Source organism: Apiospora hydei, assembly GCF_038363865.1.
Source record: "Apiospora hydei strain CBS 114990 chromosome Unknown utg000009l_segment0_segment0, whole genome shotgun sequence".
Classification (NCBI taxonomy): Eukaryota; Fungi; Ascomycota; class Sordariomycetes; order Amphisphaeriales; family Apiosporaceae; genus Apiospora; species Apiospora hydei.
Window position 1 is genome coordinate 2,595,396 of NW_027117368.1, and position 17,211 is coordinate 2,612,606.

At 54.9% G+C, this 17,211-nt stretch overlaps 7 protein-coding genes across 7 annotated transcripts; 4 read left to right on the forward strand and 3 right to left on the reverse strand.

Annotated features, from left to right (window-relative positions):
* Positions 1–504: 504 nt before the first annotated feature.
* Positions 505–1,380, forward strand: PG997_012581 (ran-specific GTPase-activating protein 1; the record flags this gene model as incomplete). Its single annotated transcript, XM_066816895.1, has 3 exons — positions 505–729; positions 812–1,070; positions 1,133–1,380. 3 exons carry the CDS (start codon positions 505–507, stop codon positions 1,378–1,380), a joined length of 732 nt encoding a protein of 243 aa, XP_066662587.1.
* Positions 1,381–2,962: 1,582 nt separating this feature from the next.
* PG997_012582 (uncharacterized protein) lies at positions 2,963–3,303 on the forward strand (the record flags this gene model as incomplete). Its single annotated transcript, XM_066816896.1, has 2 exons — positions 2,963–2,996; positions 3,152–3,303. The coding sequence occupies 2 exons, from the start codon at positions 2,963–2,965 to the stop codon at positions 3,301–3,303; spliced, it is 186 nt and encodes a 61-aa protein (XP_066662588.1).
* An 8-nt stretch (positions 3,304–3,311) lies between these two features.
* Positions 3,312–4,546, forward strand: PG997_012583 (uncharacterized protein; the record flags this gene model as incomplete). Its single annotated transcript, XM_066816897.1, has 3 exons — positions 3,312–3,350; positions 3,463–4,105; positions 4,221–4,546. The coding sequence occupies 3 exons, from the start codon at positions 3,312–3,314 to the stop codon at positions 4,544–4,546; spliced, it is 1,008 nt and encodes a 335-aa protein (XP_066662589.1).
* A 239-nt stretch (positions 4,547–4,785) lies between these two features.
* PG997_012584 (uncharacterized protein) lies at positions 4,786–6,027 on the reverse strand (the record flags this gene model as incomplete). Its single annotated transcript, XM_066816898.1, has 1 exon — positions 4,786–6,027. The coding sequence occupies one exon, from the start codon at positions 6,025–6,027 to the stop codon at positions 4,786–4,788; it is 1,242 nt and encodes a 413-aa protein (XP_066662590.1).
* A 487-nt stretch (positions 6,028–6,514) lies between these two features.
* On the reverse strand, positions 6,515–7,487 carry PG997_012585 (uncharacterized protein; the record flags this gene model as incomplete). Its single annotated transcript, XM_066816899.1, has 3 exons — positions 6,515–6,630; positions 6,762–7,329; positions 7,383–7,487. The coding sequence occupies 3 exons, from the start codon at positions 7,485–7,487 to the stop codon at positions 6,515–6,517; spliced, it is 789 nt and encodes a 262-aa protein (XP_066662591.1).
* Positions 7,488–9,148: 1,661 nt separating this feature from the next.
* On the reverse strand, positions 9,149–12,098 carry PG997_012586 (uncharacterized protein; the record flags this gene model as incomplete). Its single annotated transcript, XM_066816900.1, has 6 exons — positions 9,149–9,514; positions 9,564–9,586; positions 9,654–9,832; positions 9,889–10,082; positions 10,148–11,185; positions 11,232–12,098. 6 exons carry the CDS (start codon positions 12,096–12,098, stop codon positions 9,149–9,151), a joined length of 2,667 nt encoding a protein of 888 aa, XP_066662592.1.
* Positions 12,099–15,877: 3,779 nt separating this feature from the next.
* PG997_012587 (uncharacterized protein) lies at positions 15,878–17,105 on the forward strand (the record flags this gene model as incomplete). The annotated part of the gene is made up of 4 exons (XM_066816901.1): positions 15,878–16,030; positions 16,182–16,562; positions 16,624–16,688; positions 16,877–17,105. The coding sequence occupies 4 exons, from the start codon at positions 15,878–15,880 to the stop codon at positions 17,103–17,105; spliced, it is 828 nt and encodes a 275-aa protein (XP_066662593.1).
* Positions 17,106–17,211: the final 106 nt, after the last annotated feature.

Below are 17,211 nucleotides of genomic sequence, written 5' to 3' on the forward strand. Positions count from 1 at the left end.
TGCACTGCTCTGCTCCCATTTTAATCGGTAAGCTGCTACCTACTTCCACGCCCCTCCCTCTCTCCCTCTCCCCACTACACAGCGCCCCTCCTCCATTCAGTCTCCTTGTCGCCTTCATCTGCCTTCCCCTCCTTCTGTCCATTTTCACAAGCTGCGGGCTGCGACCGAAAGGAGATCAACCAGACACAATCAAAAGAAAACTAGGCGCCAAAGGTTGGTATCTCTGTGTCTGTCCTTCCCTGTGCCACTGCTCCCAAGTGGGGGGCATTTTCCCACACGAGCCCAGCCCAGTGGCGGGCGGGCGGTGACTGATTGGGCTGGCCTTCAAATCCAAACCTGCAACCGCTGCATTCATTCTCCCCCACCATTACCCCCCCCATAACAATAACAACTTTTACACTGTTGGACTTGACCTGACTTTTCCGTTATTTCGACTTACAGGCATCATAAAAATTTAATCATTCACATCTGTGATCCAGTCGATATCTCTTTTAAACCGCCAAAATGTCTTCTACCGACGCCACCGAGCCCAAGGTCGAAGAGACCAAGCCGGCCGAGACCACCACCACTGAGGAGACCAAGCCCGCTGTCACCTCCTCCTCCGTCTTCTCCATGTTCGGCGGTGGCGCAAAGAAGGAGAAGAAGGACGATGACGAAGACCGTGGCGACAACTCGGGAAGCGCAAAGGCCCAGCGCGATGCTGCTGCCGCCGCCAAGGGTGACGATGAGGTACGCTTGACTTTCTTTCGCCACGCCACGCCAACCGTACGGACAAACAACAGTACTGACGCTAGACCTTTTGTTACCATAGGAGGAGGCCCCTGAGTCGGAGGACATTCACTTCGAGCCCGTCGTCAAGCTGACCGAGAAGGTCGAGACCAAGACCAACGAGGAGTCTGAGGAGCAGATGTTCAAGATGCGCGCCAAGCTGTTCAAGTTTGTTCGCGAGACTACCGAGTGGAAAGAGCGTGGCACTGGTGACGTCCGTCTGCTCAAGCACAAGGAGAACGGCAAGACCCGACTGGTCATGCGCCGAGACAAGACCCTCAAGGTCTGCGCCAACCACTACAGTATGTGCCAGCCAGACCACACTCCACCCCAGATAAGATAAGGCTAACAATACCTCCCCCAGTCGTCCCGGACATGAAGCTGTCGCCCAACGTTGGCAGCGACCGCAGCTGGGTGTGGAACGCTGCTGCTGATGTTTCCGAGGGTGAGCCCGAGGCTGTCACCCTTGCCATCCGATTCGCCAACTCGGAGAATGCCAACCAGTTCAAGGATTCTTTCCTGGAGGCACAGAAGGCGAACGAGGCTCTCTTCACCGCCGCCGAGGGAGAGGGCTCAGAGGAGAAGAAGGAGCCCGTTCCCGAGTCCTCGTAGGTCGATAACGGAGCACGCGAATATCCTCCCACGAAGAAGGCGCGAAGGATATAGAGGGATTAACCAAGAGGTCGGTGACAAACAGGAAGATGCAAATTACTTGCACATCACCCCCCATTCACTTCCCCCATAGTCACCCCATAGCCCTCGAACCATATCTACCATTGAGAGATGTGGAAGTGCGGCTGCTTTAGATAGTCTTTGAGCGGGTTCATGCGATCCATTCTCACACAAGCACGAGGCCAAAGAGACCTCCAACCCATATCCCACACATCAACGATCCATCCCCCTGATTCATCACATCCCCCTGATGAGGTAGATGATATATTAGGCATCAATCGAAGCTTCACAAACCAACCCTTTGAATATTCCCATATCATCCAGTCGGTGATATAATTTGACATGCACCACCGCTTGGCCCTGCCACTTCACCTTATTTGAACTGCCCAAATGAATTGTATATTGACCTCCTCCATCCAGCAACCTGCAGTATCCTGGAGCAGAACTGCTCGATCCCATGAGACACATCTGTTTATGACGGGCAGACATTGTTTCTCGAGATCCATGTGAGCAAAGCCGGACCGACGCAGCCGGTGCATGCGCACATCTGGAACGAAGACGCGCGTAGGATCCTTATCAGCCAGTGCTTACTTAATTCAAGACCAGGGAGGTGCCGTCAACGGAAGACGCCGGCACCGTATACTACATACCTTCTGCTGAGGCGTCGCAGAGCCTTCTGTCCCAGTTAGACAGCTCAGGACGAGCCTTGTGTTTCCGCCGCCGCCTGCAAGGTACTTGTTGAAACAAGCGCTCCCGTTGATTACGGCGCGACAGTTGTCGCTTTCCACGTCGCAAGGCAGGTCGGCAGCGGCGGTGGTGGAGAAGAAAGGTAAGGCGAAGAGTGCGAGTGAGGTGCGCATCGTGGTCTAGGGTGGGCTCCGGGTCGCTGCTATCGAATGTGTTTTCTTTACGACTGTCGGTTTTGGTTGCAGTCTAGGGACTCGGGGGTTTGCGAGCGGACTCGTATATGCCAGATGGATAGCACTCTGGCAGCGTTCCTCGTCCTCATGACCAAATTAAACGCAGCGCAATCACCGTGGAAGATTTATTAACACAGGTTACGGTGCCCATTACCAGGTTTCTTTCCCTCGCCTGAAGTGCGGGGGCGACGATATTATCCGCCATGGATCTGGACACTATCGAGGAATTTACCCACGATATTCGACGGGCATTGGTAAGCATGGTGTCATCTGCAACGCCGACAGTGGCCACAAGGGACTCATTCCGAGAACGCTGATCAAATACCGAGATGATGCTTATCGAGCGAGTGCCGCGCATTCCAGGTAGAGGGCAGGCCGCATCCCACTGGCAACTCCCTATCAAGGTCGTCGGAGCAGGATATCAAGAGGATGTCTGCCCAGATCATCATTAATCAAAAATATAGTACGCTGCCTTCGTTTGCCAAGGCCCGGTTCCTTCGGCAGTTGTGCCCTCTCATGCGACTGGCTCCCTGCCACGTTATCTCGAGATGGCATGAGGGAGTTCGGTGGTGTCGGCAATATGCAGAATCAATCTAGCACGCATGGAAACCCGAGAATATCGCAACTACACCAAGCGTAATTTCCACAACTTTCCCTGCTATCTTCAAAGCGACAGTCTCAAAAGGACCCGCGGCATCATCACCAGCATCCTTCGGTCTCTCTTCCTCCAACAATTGTTCTCGTTTTAAAAGTAGTGGTAGTGGTTCATACCAGAACGCCCTAGAAAACAGGAATCCATTACACTGCGACGAAGTTCCTGGAGCCCGCCAGCACGATGAAGCCCCTCGTGGCATTTTCCGTCGTGGCTCTGGCCACCCTGAGCAACGCGCTCATACGCTTCCAATGCTCGCAACTCGTGATCGAACGGCTCGACCCCTCGTGAACCCAGGCATGGTGCCCTCGGCCCACGTCCATCAGATTGTCGGCGGAGTAAGTGACGCTATTACCCCTTTTCCCCGTCAGCCCGGGAATGCATTGATGAGAAGTCCAACTGGGGAGACGCACAGTCTGACCAATGGTGTGTGGTGTGTGTGTCTACCAGAACTCCTTCAACGCCTCCATGGACCCCGCCAAGGACATGCCCGGCGAGTCGACGTGCACGACGTGCTCCTTCGCCGAGGACTTCTCCAACTACTGGACCGCCGTCCTCTACTTCAAGGCCCGCAACGGCACCTACAAGCGCGTGCCCCAGTCGTCGCAGATCCAGGGCGCCAAGGGCGGCATCACCGTCTACTACATGCAGGACGCCCTGTATGACCAGCAGCAGAAGTCCAAGGTCACGGCTTTTAAGCCTGTAAGTCTTGTGCACCCCCTTTCCAGCCCCTGTCTACCCTTTCTACCAATCACTATTTCTCATTACTCTAACACACACATGAAAACCCCGAATCAGGGCTTCCGCATGTTCACCGGCAACGTGGCGGCCCGGACCAAGGCCGAGATGGCCCAGTTCCGGCAGCTGACGTACACGTGCATGGACAACCAGGGCACGCGCGAGCCCGAGACGCTCGACTTCCCGACGCGCCCCTGCCGCGCCGGCATCATGGTCAACGCCCGCTTCCCGACCTGCTGGGACGGCGTCAACCTCGACTCGCCCGACCACATGGCCCACATGGCCTACCCGGCCAACGGCACCTTTGAGAGCGGCGGGCCGTGCCCGGAGTCGCATCCGGTGCGGATGCCGCAGGGTGAGACTTTTCCCTGCCCCCCTTTCTTTTTTTTTTTTTTTCTCTTTGTTCTATTATTACCCCTACCCCTCCCTATATGTACACATATGGGTGGCTAAGCTAAAGGTGCACGCAGTCCTCTTCGAGGTGGTCTGGGACACGCGGCAGTTCAACAACAAGGCCGACTGGCCGGCGGACGGGTCGCAGCCGTTCGTCTGGTCCTTTGGCGACGGCACGGGCTTTGGCAACCACGCCGACTACGTCTTCGGCTGGAAGGATGACGCGCTGCAGCGCCTCATGGACGCCGCCTGCGTCGTCAACTGCCCGACCGCCCACGCCAAGACCCAGTCCACCGCCGCCATGAACAAGTGCGCCAAGGAGAAGACGGTCACCGAGGACATTGATGGGTGTAAGTCCATCGTGATTCTACGTTTCTCTCCATTGTTCTTGCTTCTTAACTGACCGTTGCTTATAGGGCTTACGAGTCTTCCTGGTATGTGAGAGTGTCGATGTTTCACGCAGGGCAGAAAAGGGGGAGTTGGAGGTCCGGGGGTTACGACGGTGGACCTTGCCGCAGAGTCTCATTAGCTAGCTACATGTTCATTCCTCTGGCATTACTTCTTCTATCCCTAAAGATGTCGATGAGTAGACGTCCATCAAACGTGGTAAGATGAAGGACGACCACCAAAAGGGTACCGGACTTAACGTCGCTGGTCTCGCAGTCGCTTAGATCGTCGTCTCCCGAACTTGTTGGTATGGAGCTTGTCGGCGTCGGGCTCTTCAGGGGCGACAGAAAGCGGTATCTTCTCGAGCGGTAGGTTCTCTTGGTGAAAGAGGGCGTAAAGAGCGTGTCCCCGTTTCATGATGGGGCAGGCCGGGTCACGACACCACATCAGTCCGCGCGTAAGCTCATCGCCATCGTCGAGATAGGACTCAGGGTCGAGGGCAACGAGCCAGTTAGGGTCGGTGGGAGACTCGATCCTAAGAATGTGCTGGCCTGTTGCTGTGAGCAAATCGATTGCTGGGTTATCGAATGCGCACATGGAGAAGGCACACTTTTGCATATAGCATTCACCCCAATCCTTCATGTAATACCCAAATCCGTCTTGACGCTTTTGCTGTAAGATGGCCTTGGCTGCCGACTTCCGGCCTCCGAGGTGAACGCATGTGCGAAAGGGTTGTAAGCGCTCCAGAATAGTTGCTTCATGGGTTTGTCTGCTGTAGTACACTGGGGTTTTCTTGCTGAACATCACCGTGTTCCGGAGGACAAGCCGGTAACCATCAGGCGCAATAGACCGGCTGACATCAGCAGTGGTGTTGATACCGGCGCGACCGCATGGAGCACATTCGTATTTATTGATGGGCGTGTGGCCGTTGGAGCTGGAGCCGTAGCCTGCGAGATGCTGCCACTCGACCATCTTGTGCTGGCAGAGGCGGATTTGTCCCTGGCGCCCAATACACACACGCCGACTGGGGCCCTTCTGGCGCTCGACGCGCGAGAACAAGAATACCGGGTGGTAGGCCTTGCAGCCGCTGCACAGCATGGTCTGGTAGACACGACGCAAAGCACGTTCGTATGCAGCTGGGTCCCGGCGCAGCTCTGTACAGTCGTCACAGACCCGGTCCCGCCATAGCAGCTGACAGTATTCCCAAGCTTTCTTGTCCCCCAAGTTGGCGGACGAGCGAGCATCGTCCTCGGGGCCAAGTCTGCAGACTTCGTCTTGCAATGGCGATCCGCTGCCCTGGTGGAAGGAGGCGATGAAGGGCGCGGTGCTCAGTAGGATGGGCAGTTTGTACTCCAGCGTTGGGTCTTCGCACAGCCTTCTCAGCCGACGGCAGGTCTGGCGGAGGACCAGGATGGAGATCTTGTCGGGGACAGCGTGGAGGATTCTCAAGACGATCTCGTCAGGGATCTTGGCGAATAGATTCTTGGCAGCCCTCATTCTTTTTGGCGTTCTGTGATCCATCATTTCTGGTGTTGACGGCAGTTGCTGGAAGTAGAGGCTCTCGAGTCAGGGTTGGTATCTAAAATGCACACATGTATATAGCTGGCTGGGCTTACCTGGCGCAGGTTTCTTCCACTGAGGCCCGTCTAGTGGTGACGACGACCGTGAGGTCTGAATAGATGGAGAATGGTGGAAGGATGAAGAGTTGAGGATTGAAAATTGAAACCTGAGATTTAAGACTTAAGCATGACACTCGAACTATTGGTGCGACTTTGGAAGCTACCTGGATTGGTGAAGGTAGTCGCTGTTGCCTTGCCATTGATGCCTAGACCTCGACCTAGACCTTGGGGAGTCAAGTACAGCCCGTACTGAGAAACGTATTAGACCCCGAGGTCTATATCCCTATTATTACCATGCTGCATTACGTCCTATAATTAAGATACCATTCTCCCTGTTCCTTTTTCATAACGTGATCCAAGCTACCTCAACAGCAACTGCCAGGCACCCGAATCTCCCCAACCTCAGCAGCACAGTACCGCATCGCCGCAACCGCGAGCTTCTTCCAAACAGCAAGGTCATGTTCATCTCTCGGCGCGTAGACTGTTTTCAAGTGTGTACTTGTCAGCAAAAAGAGAAAGAGGAAGAGGAAGAATGATTTCCTTTTGGTGGGGAGAAGAAGGTAATCCACAAGGTCAAAAGACTCACCAAGCGTGTACCCCCAAGGCAAGAACCCCCGCCGCTCAACCGGTGCCTCTCGCCCCAGCCCGTCTCGATGACGTGCCGCGAGTCGGCCAGGCTGAGCACCATGTGCGTGCTGCCGTCGGCCGGGTGCACGTGAAGGATCTCCCCGCGCGTCTCCTTGGTCACGGCGGCGGCGGCTTTCCCCTCGGCCGCCTGCACCGCCGGCACCGTCCCCTCGAGCCGTGAGAGGCCCCGCAGCAGCGCCTCGCCGTTGGCCGCGGCCAGGGCGTCCAGGAACAAGTTCATGTCGCGCTTCATGGCCGCGGTGGCGCAGCCCTCGAGCTGGCGCTGCGGGGCGACGAAGTGACTGAGCCGAGGCCTCTTGCCTTCGCCTTCGTCCGTGGGGCGGGCCGTCAGCTCCCACTTGCTGCTGTCGGTGCTGGCGCCTCTCGACGGCGAAGAAGAAGGAGAAGCTGGGAGCAGAAACGAACGCTGGGCACGCTCCAGCGTCTCCCCTGACCCAGGACGGATCTTTCCCGTAGCCTTGGTCTTTCCATTGGCGTCGTCGTAGGGTGCCGGGACCGTTGTGTCGCGCCGAGACATCTGGCGCATCTTCAGCTGCGTGATGTACCCTGGAGGTTGTCCGGGAGGCCGTGCGGGCCCATGGCGACGTAGGCGCGGTAGTCGGCGTAGAGGAAGGCTAGTAGCGGGGCGGCCACGGTAAAGGCCGCCGAGAGGTAAGGATGTTCGACCGGGAGGGTCTTGAGGGACTCCATGATTTTGTTCCTGGAGGCGAGGAAGGACATCGATATGTTTAAGTATCGGGGTATATATATGGCTTTGAGCGGACGAATACAGTCAGGTAGGTAGTCTGAAAGAGAGCTCACTCGGATGATTGATGCTGCTCGTATTGTATGAATATGTGTCTGTGTCTGCAGTATCTCAGAAAGGTAGTATAAGAGCGCAACATATAAGATTTATTTATACTCATCCTTCCAGTCTGTGACTGTCCTACCTGTGCCGTCATTTAAGACCAGCCAAAGTCTCGGAGACCGAATCCGTGGTTGTTCTTTGTACGACGGACGGGCGTTTGCCGTTTATCCTTCGGATGAACATGCTCGGAGTTACGACAAGGACAGGGGCGACTCTCCAAAAGCTTAGCACCGAGCAAAGCCCCCAACCCCCATGCGACGGGCATCTGATTGGTCCCCGCCCCCAATCGATCTTTATGCATCCCGAGCCGCCACAGCTCCCGAGATCAAGGATCGAGCATCTTGACGTTCATGCAAACAGGCCTGTCGCCAGTCTGGGGTGGATGATTTCCCCAGCTTATTGACTTCACATATGCAGCTTGCGGAGATCATATAGTTCTCCTCTGCCCCGGGGCATAAGGCTACCGCATATACATATAAGTGGCGTCGCTCCCAGTCATAGGGCAGGGGCGCATCGCCCTTCTTCACGACCTACTTGGCTTCCGCAAACAGGCATATACATCCATGTAAATAGACATGAGGTTCGAAATGGTCACGGGCTCGCTTCGGACGCTGGTGGTCAGAAATTATTGTTCATAAGTTCGTGGCGGCGTATCTCAACTATCTATCGCCAGCGACGGCGTGTATATATGTGCTATATCGCACGTATCGCTTCGTGAATATCTAATTGCCCTGAAGCGCCGCATATCATTCGTGAAAGAGGACCACCAGCGCTCCCCTCCTTCCCTCCCCTTCTTTTCCCTTTTTCTTCTCATCTCCGCTCCATTGACTCAGTCGGGTCTTATCGTTGCTCGAGTGTCCCGACTCTGTTTCGTCTGATCGTTGTTCTGCGGACAATCTGACGAGTCCTTCCGTCTACCTCCTTTTTGTACCCTCTTCCAAAAGGGTTCCTGATACGTCGTCATTAGACATTGAGCAACCGGCAACCAGTCTATCAGGCCGCCGTGCGTCGCAAGTGCTGTGTTTTTCCTCTTCTCTCATCTTCTCTTTCAGGACGCCAGAAACTCCGAGCGCACCGCATGGGTATCTATAGAGCGGGTTTCCTCCGGTTCGCTTTCCGGTCGTTCACGTCCTTTTTCCCTCGGACGGAAACAATGAAATGAAAAAAAAGGCAAAGTAAAAAATACAAAAGAATGATACAATGCAGATGTTGCTATGCATATCGAAAGCAGGTGGAAAACAAATAGTGTACAGAATTCGCAAAAGTGTAAGAATGGTATATCGTAGGGCGCGGCCTGCGCCAGAGATGGCTGGTGGTACGAGGTTGGTAGATAAGATAGAAAGATAGTGGTTATGCCCGGGGTGAGTATCGTCGTATCATGAAACTGAGAAATCTAGGTTGGAAACCATCTAGCTCATAAATCGTTGTCATGATTGCCGAAATAAGGAGACTGAGAGTGTTGCTTGCGGCGACCGAGAGAAGAACGACACTGATGTCCTCGTTTTCACCAGTTTTCACGCGTACCGATGATAATCAGGGCAACGATGGCGCCAATGATAAGAAGTCCAACGACACACATGAGACGGTTGACATTTCTCCACCACCGTGCGCTCTGGTAGTTCGCATCTTCCGCCGGATCGACTCGTCCGCTGAATATGTCGGGAGTGCTGATTTGGCCGCCGAGCTCGGCTGTGCTGTGATGGTCCGCCATCGTCATCTGAGGCAACGGTTTGTGCGGCAGCGGTAGGACTGCGGCAATCATCCAGGCGAAGGGGAAAATCCAACCAAGAGCAAACATCACGATTTGCATGTTGCGCCTGCCCAGCTTCCCTTGTCTTTCGACCAAGTCGTCGATGGAGGTGCCCAGATACTGAAGCGGCTAGCCCTGCGATCTATCTGTAGGTGAGGAGACCAGATACTCGATGACATTTTCCGGAGGCGTCTGGGTATGGGTATAAATCCAGAAGAGTTGGAAGGGTCCATTGGGTCAATTTCGATAGATGCCGGACGCCCGTTGTTGGGTTGGATCTCTCTCGGGCGTCTGCGAGGACTGAAGACGTTGGGCGGAAAAGGGTCAACCGATGGCGATCCGGAAGGCATGGCGGCGCTTCCGGGTCGGCTGTCGTCCGAATACGATCGCATGGACGGGGCAGCAGCCCACCGCCGTTCGCCGCTTCCATAATAAACTCTGAGACAAATTAGTTTGCGGGGTCGATTTTGGACTCGAGAAATGCGGAAACTTACTTTGCCCATACCGGGAGCGTCGAGGTAAAACTTCCGGTACGCGACTTCGGGCGGCGACCCGAGCTGGAAGATGAATAGAGATCTCCGTCCGAGGACTTCGAGGAGAGAAGGCGGCTGGAGTTCTTGTGCACAAGGTCGCGCAGGTCCGTAATACCATCGCCATCTTCGTCAACATCTCGGACCACACGAATCGGCTGTGACACATTGTCCCGCCCCCGCGCATATAGGCAGAACTGGGACTCGCGATACCCGGGCTCACCAGGGAGCCGCGAGACTCCGAACCTGAGGCTGAGCTGAGATTGGAACGAGAGGATCCGACCGGGGGTTCCTCGGCAAAGGCGAGAGATGACGAGATGCTGAGCATTTGACGGCTATGCCTGCTTCCCTGGCTCATGCGATAATCGGGACCGGAGAGCGAGGAAAGTGGACGAGATGCTCGGTCACTTGTCTCGTCTTCGGACGCGACCGTGGATAACTGGGAACTCCATTGATGCGGATGCGCCTCCATACGTGGTCGTTGCGCGACGATACTTGACGGCCCTGCCCATGAATGATGCTGCTGTTTGGCCCGCTGTGGCGGGTGGAACGCAGTTATCGCAGGCGTAGCGCCCAAGCGAATAATGTTAGCTGTCTGGGCAAAGAAGATCGAAGCAGATCCTTCTGTAATTATGCTCGACAGTGATGAGAATGAATTCGCGCGGCGCAGAGAGCGGCTCGACTTCTGCTTGTGGTAGCCAAGTCTCTCTCCAGAGGGCTGCTTGCGTGGTATGAGTGGTGGTATGACAAGGCTCTCCTGTGAGTACTTTCCCCTTAGCACTAAGCTGTCGTCGGACGTTTGCGGTCGCGGTTCCCGTGACGATGTACCGAGCGATGAGGACGATGGTTCTCCGTGGACAACGTAGTTCTGACTGGCGGGGGTATTCGAAAAGCCAGGACCTGGTGATGAAGCGAATGGCTGCGAGGGCGAGGACTCGCCTAGAACTTGGTAATTGGGGTTACTTGACGGTGTTGCGTTGAAATTTTCGGAGTAAGGTAAATCGGGCGAGGGCGTTGACTCGAGATTATTGGAGCGAGGTAAAGGCGGCGAACTTCGACCCAAGATCTCGAAATTATCGAGTTCCTCCAAAGACGAATCTGTCTGCCCAGAAGACACCGAGCTGAAAGAGGGTTTCTCGGCTAATGGGGACGGTAATCGCGGCGGCGACGAGGGTACCTCTGGGAGTGATGGCAATCGAGGCTGAGGGAGCTCGTCCTCGTCGTCTTCCTCGTCGTCGTCGTTGTCGTTGTTGTTGTCCTCCTGTCTAAAAAGAGTCGGTTTTGCGGACCTTCCGAAGGCCTCCGACCATGCGGTAATTAGGCGAAGATGTGATTGGGTCTACTTCCTCCTCAATGCGGTCATTGAATTTCGTAGAGCCAGGCGTGTATGACGCGAATCCGGGAGCGTAAGGCGTGTAAGGCGACAGATTCACGTCCGCGACTGAGCTAGGTGGAGAGCTCGGATGATCGACTGTTGTCGTGTCGAAAGAGATGCGTTCATGCGCGCTGCTGAGAGTCGAGGCATACGACAGGGGCGGGGATTTGAAGCTGGTCGCTTGACTGCTGCTACCCTGATCCCGAGGTTGCCGGATGCCAGTGGGTTTCAAGACGATTGAGAAAGTCTTATCTTCGTGCACGTTAATGAATCTGTCCGCTTTGGAACGAACAAACTTCTGAGTCGGCGTGGCTGGGTCACCATATTCAGAGGTGTCTGATGGGGGATTAAGGCGGCTGTTATTGCTTCCATAGGAAGCCCTGCTATTGACAGGGTGCTGTGGGGTTGGAGCACCGGACAAGTCAGAGCCAAGTTTCGGTCCTGAAACGCCTTTGCCCTTGGCCCTGACCAATGAAGCAGTCGAGGAGGTAGGCGATGGCAGAGCGGAGCCCGTGCCAATGATGAAGGGCAACGATCCTTTTCGGCCTTCTCTGATTGTCGGGCTGGATGACCCTTCGTCGCTGGTCGTGTGGTACTCATAGCTGCTGCTGTCCGCCCCGGCTGTGGACGACGTTCCGTGGGAGCTGCTGGGCTCGCCTTCCCCATGCGAAAGTCTTGGTGGCGAGTATGGCACGAGTCGGATGCCGGGCAGCTTGTTGCTATCCGACTTCGACCTCTCGTGCAACGGTCGTCTTGGCGATTGGGACGACGAGGACGACGACGATGTCGGAGGGGACATCGTCTGCGGCGGGCCGGGCCCGTAGGTTTAGCAATCCGGCACAATGGTTGTCTTGAGTAATCCACAGCTATAAAAATGTCATGACCCCTAAGTCCATGTCGATCCGGAAGGGCGGCCTGTGATTCCAATCGATCGCAAAACATGAAATGGCGTAATAACCCGTTTTTGAGGCGGTTCAAAATGGCGGACGGTTTGTTCCTTGCGACGGCCGGTGTGGTGCCCACTTGCAAGGAAAACTCGGTTTGAGGCTCGTCAAGATTAGGGCGTATATCAGGGAATGGTCTCGACAAAGAGACCGGGCGCAAGAAAAAAAGAGAGAGAGCGAATAAAGCCAAGAAAGAGCGAAACGAAATAAAAGAGTCCTTTGGGACTGGAGGGAGCGAGGGCAGCAAAAGTATTATAGCTGCTATACAAAGAGCGAGAGACAAGGTTGGCTGGGCCTCGACCGCATGACCCGAGATATACTTTCCCGGCCCAAGTGACGGGCTAAGTGTATGAGGTAGGTGGACGAATAAATGAATGACTGAGTTGGGTAAAGAGCGAGAGACTGCCGCTGCTATGCTTTGCTATGCTATGCTGCTGGCGACCACAAACATCCACCTACTTGCTTGCGACTGTGCAGCGAGCGAGCGAGACAGACAGGCGACTAAGCGGGAGGAAAAGACATCAGGAGAGTGGTCAGACCGTGGGATGTGGGAGGGAATGCCTACTTGAATCGGCTGCACGGTAGCTCTCTTTGGCGATTGGCCCAGGATCAAGTAGAGCCCAGCGAGCCGGCGCCTGTCAAGCCATGCGAGCTAACGGAGCGGCATGGTTGTATCGAGAAGCCTAAAAGATTCTAGCACGGCAATGACTAGTTGCCCTAGCGAGCAGGGGTGGAGGACAGGTACTGCTGGTCTCGGTGGCAGGGTGGTCGGGTCGTGGTGGTGCCTCGCTGATTGCGGTCGTACTCTGGCCTCGATCCGGAAAGTAGCGCAGACCCACGCGCCTCTACAAGACGGGCTTGCAGAAAGAGGCTGAGATCCAATGGGTCGGGGGGTTGCGGTCCTTGGCGCACTGATGATGATGTGTTGTATTACAGTAGGTAGGTAGGTAGTATGTACTCGAAACAGACAGACAAGCAAGATAGGTTGCATAGCATTGATAGGGGGCGATTCGTCTAGGCAGGAGTTTCTTGGAAGGCCAAAAAAAGTGCACCGGCTGCTGCTGCTGCTGCTGCTGTAGCTTTCAGAAATGAATGGCTGTAACCAGTCGGACGGCTTTGGCTGCATTAGAAGCCCGATGGCGAGCGGTGCCAGCAAGCCTCTGGCCCACCGATTGGCGATATTCTGGTTGTTCAGAGGCCGAATACTGGCGAGCATCCACCTCGGCCGCGCTTGAGCATGCAGGTCTGCTGCATGTTTGTATGTAGGTAAAATGAGAATGACAGCGTCAAAGCGCGTGGAAGAGGACAACAATTGTCCAGACGACTGGTTCTGGACGCGCAGCTGCGCAGTAGCGTGCCTGGCGTACGCAGCGTGGTATGCAGCTAAGAGCAGTGAAAACCGAAAACGTTGGACGGCAGGTCCAGCGAGCCAGAGCCATTCGACCCTAATGGCCGTTGGCGACCTCTGCCTGTGTCTCACTACCTCCTTAGGTCGGTACTGGCTGACCTCACCTAGCTGCGGCCTACCCTCCTTGATCGCGAGCCCGTCAATTGAAGCGGCCAGTGACACATCACTATGATGGTCAGAAAGGACAACAACAATAATCGGCTGTGTTCGGCTCGGTTTCCTATTGCTATGGGTACCGAGATAGAGTTCGTCAAAGCAACGCAGCAAGTGCCAACCTGACGCCAGATTGGCCCCGTTAACTTTAACAGACCGCCAAATGATCGCTCAGGGGTAATCACCTAGGGTGACAAGACCTTAAAAGATTTGGACGGGCGTTCCAACAAAGACGGCGGTGTGGGAGTGTTTGTAGGTAGGCGCAATCGTTGATACATCAATTGATAATCACAATCCTTGCCTCAAGGGCCTCGTCTCTCCGAACTTTGCATCATCCATTCTATGGGGAGCAGGCATTCTAGTGGTGCGGGCAGAAATGAGAGCGCGGGAGTGCTTTTCTTCTTCCCTGGCTCCCTGGCCTCTCAGCATCGGGACATTTGAATGGTCTCCATAGATCGCTGAGGGGCCGCCGGGGGCTGAGCGGATTCTAGCACACGGGATACGTTGGCGGTCTTTAATTAAGGCTTCCCTCCAACTTGGACTTCCAAGGCCCTTTTGACGCGGCACTCCGTTGTACAGAAGGTCGCATTCTTTAGCCTAGGCGCGCATCTTTCGTGTTCATCTGATGGTTCATGCGGCGGGCGGTTCGTACCAAACTTTGAAGGGCGAGACATGTGCTAAGTTCCCAGCTGGGCTGGCTCGTGGCTGGCCAATCCCGTCCTTTCAATGGATGATCTCGGCGATACACAACGTCACATCAAAATTGTAGGGCAGACACATTGTGCAGATACTTGGGTCTGGGGAGTTAACCTACACAGTTTGATGTCGGGATTGGGTGGCAGGAGGCTTGTCAGATCAAATTAATTACCCCCAGCCATCTGTCAATGCAGCCTCGTAACAGCCACCAAAAGCAGTGTTACATGCACACACCAACTCGATCCCATCAGGTGTATCGTAGGCAGCAAATGTTACCTTGAATACTCGATTCGATCCAATGGAGCTGTCGGGCATGAAATATATTGATGCCCGCGCATTGATGCTGTATCCATGGTGATCTGCCGCTATGCTTTCGTTGCATGAGCTCTGTCTTGAAAAGTTTCTTTTCTCACTGCTAGTATCTGTCACCATCGAAAAACAACGTGGGCGTGCCGCTCGTGGGTTGCGGGTTGCGGCGGTGGGACTTTTGGAGGGCCAAGGGCCCGATGGTTCCTCCAGATTGCATTGTAACCCAGTAACCAAGGAGCCTGGGAGGCCAGAGCAGGAGGGACCCATGGACATTACCACACGCAAAACGACACGTCGCGCGGTCCCGCGCTTATGGGAATCCGAATCGAGACGCTCCTACCGCCTTCTGATCGTGGCCCCGGTGCTATTCTTGCGCAATAACCGGATTTGGTGATGGGTTGAATGATTGTCACGTTTCAACCACGCCGGGCCCTCTTTCTGGTTCGGGTTGAAGGGGTGGCCCTGCACCGCAACCTGGCAACCTGGCATGCCCCTTGCAATTGTCCACGCTTTTTCAACGTCCGCCGATTCCATGTCTGCTTTCGGCCCCCAATTCGGCTTCCAAGTTCGTCCCGTCTCTACCCTGCTGACACCTGGCATTTGGCACCTAGCAGCTGTCGGGCGCACCTGGATCTCAACGCCTGGCTTGCTAACTCGACGAACTACACTCACTACAGGACTAGTACATAGACACGCAAACTCTACTCAAACGATCGCCGGATCTCGGCGGACGGCTCAACCTGCAGTATCCAGTATCTAGCATCTAGCATCTAGCATCTAGCACCAGCTTTTCCCCCACAAGCAGCTTATGCGCGGGAATCCCGGGGGCTGAAAGGTAAAGTCGCTGTCGGCCCCAGGTCCAGAGTGCTGGAATGTCGATGGATCAATCATCTCGCAACAACGTCCCGATATTGACACTGCCACATGTAGATTGTTTGTTTTGTCTCTCTTGTCAACCGGCACAGTTCAGTCAACACCCACACACGGACTGTCGTCGACACGGACAGGTCTCGGAGCTTGCATTGCATTGCATTATTCATTGTTTACTAGCACCAGCTAGCGACTGCAATGCCGTCCATCGCCAATATTATGTCCAAGTACTTGGGTCACCATGAGGAGCGCAAGTCCATCCCTGTGCGCCTGTATGTTTGCGTTGTTTGTACTGACCTTCGTGCAGCCAAACCGCCGCCCATCACCACAGGCACCGCGGCCGCACTGCTTGTAAGTTGAACCTCTGCAATGCCTGGCCACAACATGCCGCTCGCATATATGCATATATATATATGTGTGTGTGTGTGTGTGTGTGCGTGTGTACATGATTGGTGTGGCGAGTATAAGAATACTGGTTGCGCTGGTACTGAGTGCGTCATAGGTGATCTACACGCTTGTCTATGTTCTGCCCTTCTATCTATCTCCCGTGACTAGGCCTTCCAGGGCCCTGTCGCGGGATGCCCCGTCTGTCATCCGGGCACGGATTACCTCCGTGTCCTTCTCTTGCGTCGCCTGCTCCATCGCCACTCTGGTGATCCTCACATCCCAGGGCCAAGCCACCTATGCGGATGCGTTGCACTCGATGGGCTATTGGCCTCTTGGCCTGGTCGGGACGGCCAAGTCCCTCCTTTTAACGGCCATTCTCTTCCTCGGGCCACTGTATGAGGCCCTTGTCGTCGACGAGGGATGGCGTGACTGGACCAGCCTTCAACCGGTAACCGAATTATTCAAAGAATGGACCACATGGCGTAACATCATTGCGGTACGTTGGAACAATTTGTTCCCAGGTATTAAGGGGTATCATCTGACATGACTTTTTACAGGGGCCATTCACCGAAGAAGTCCTCTTCCGTTCTGCTTCGGTACCGCTGATGTTACTGGCCCATACGTCAGTGACCAAGACCATCTTCCTGTCACCAGTCATCTTCGGCCTGGCCCATTTGCATCACTTCTACGAGTTTCGAATTTCCCATCCGGGGTCCCAGTCATGGCCGCTATAATGCGGTCCTTGCTGCAGCTAACGTACACATCACTGTTCGGTGCGTATGCTACATTTGTCTATCTGCGCACAGGCAGCCTGCTGGCTATCTTTGTAGTCCATGCCTTCTGCAACTGCATGGGCTTCCCGAGATTCTGGGGTCGAGTCGAACCTTCGGTCAGTGTACCGGGCGATTCGGCAAACAAGCCGTCCGTCTTGCCGTCCGTCATCTATTATACACTACTTTGTGTCGGCGCTTTCTTCTGGTGGAAGAACTTGGGAACCCTGACGAAGAACCCCAGCGAGTTGATTCCTATCACAATCTGATAAGGGTGCCCAATTATGAATATTATCTCGGCAGACAGGCATGTTGTAATTAATTAATCAACCGGGGGCCTCTCTTCTGCCCCGGCCCGACACTTAATTCAGGTTT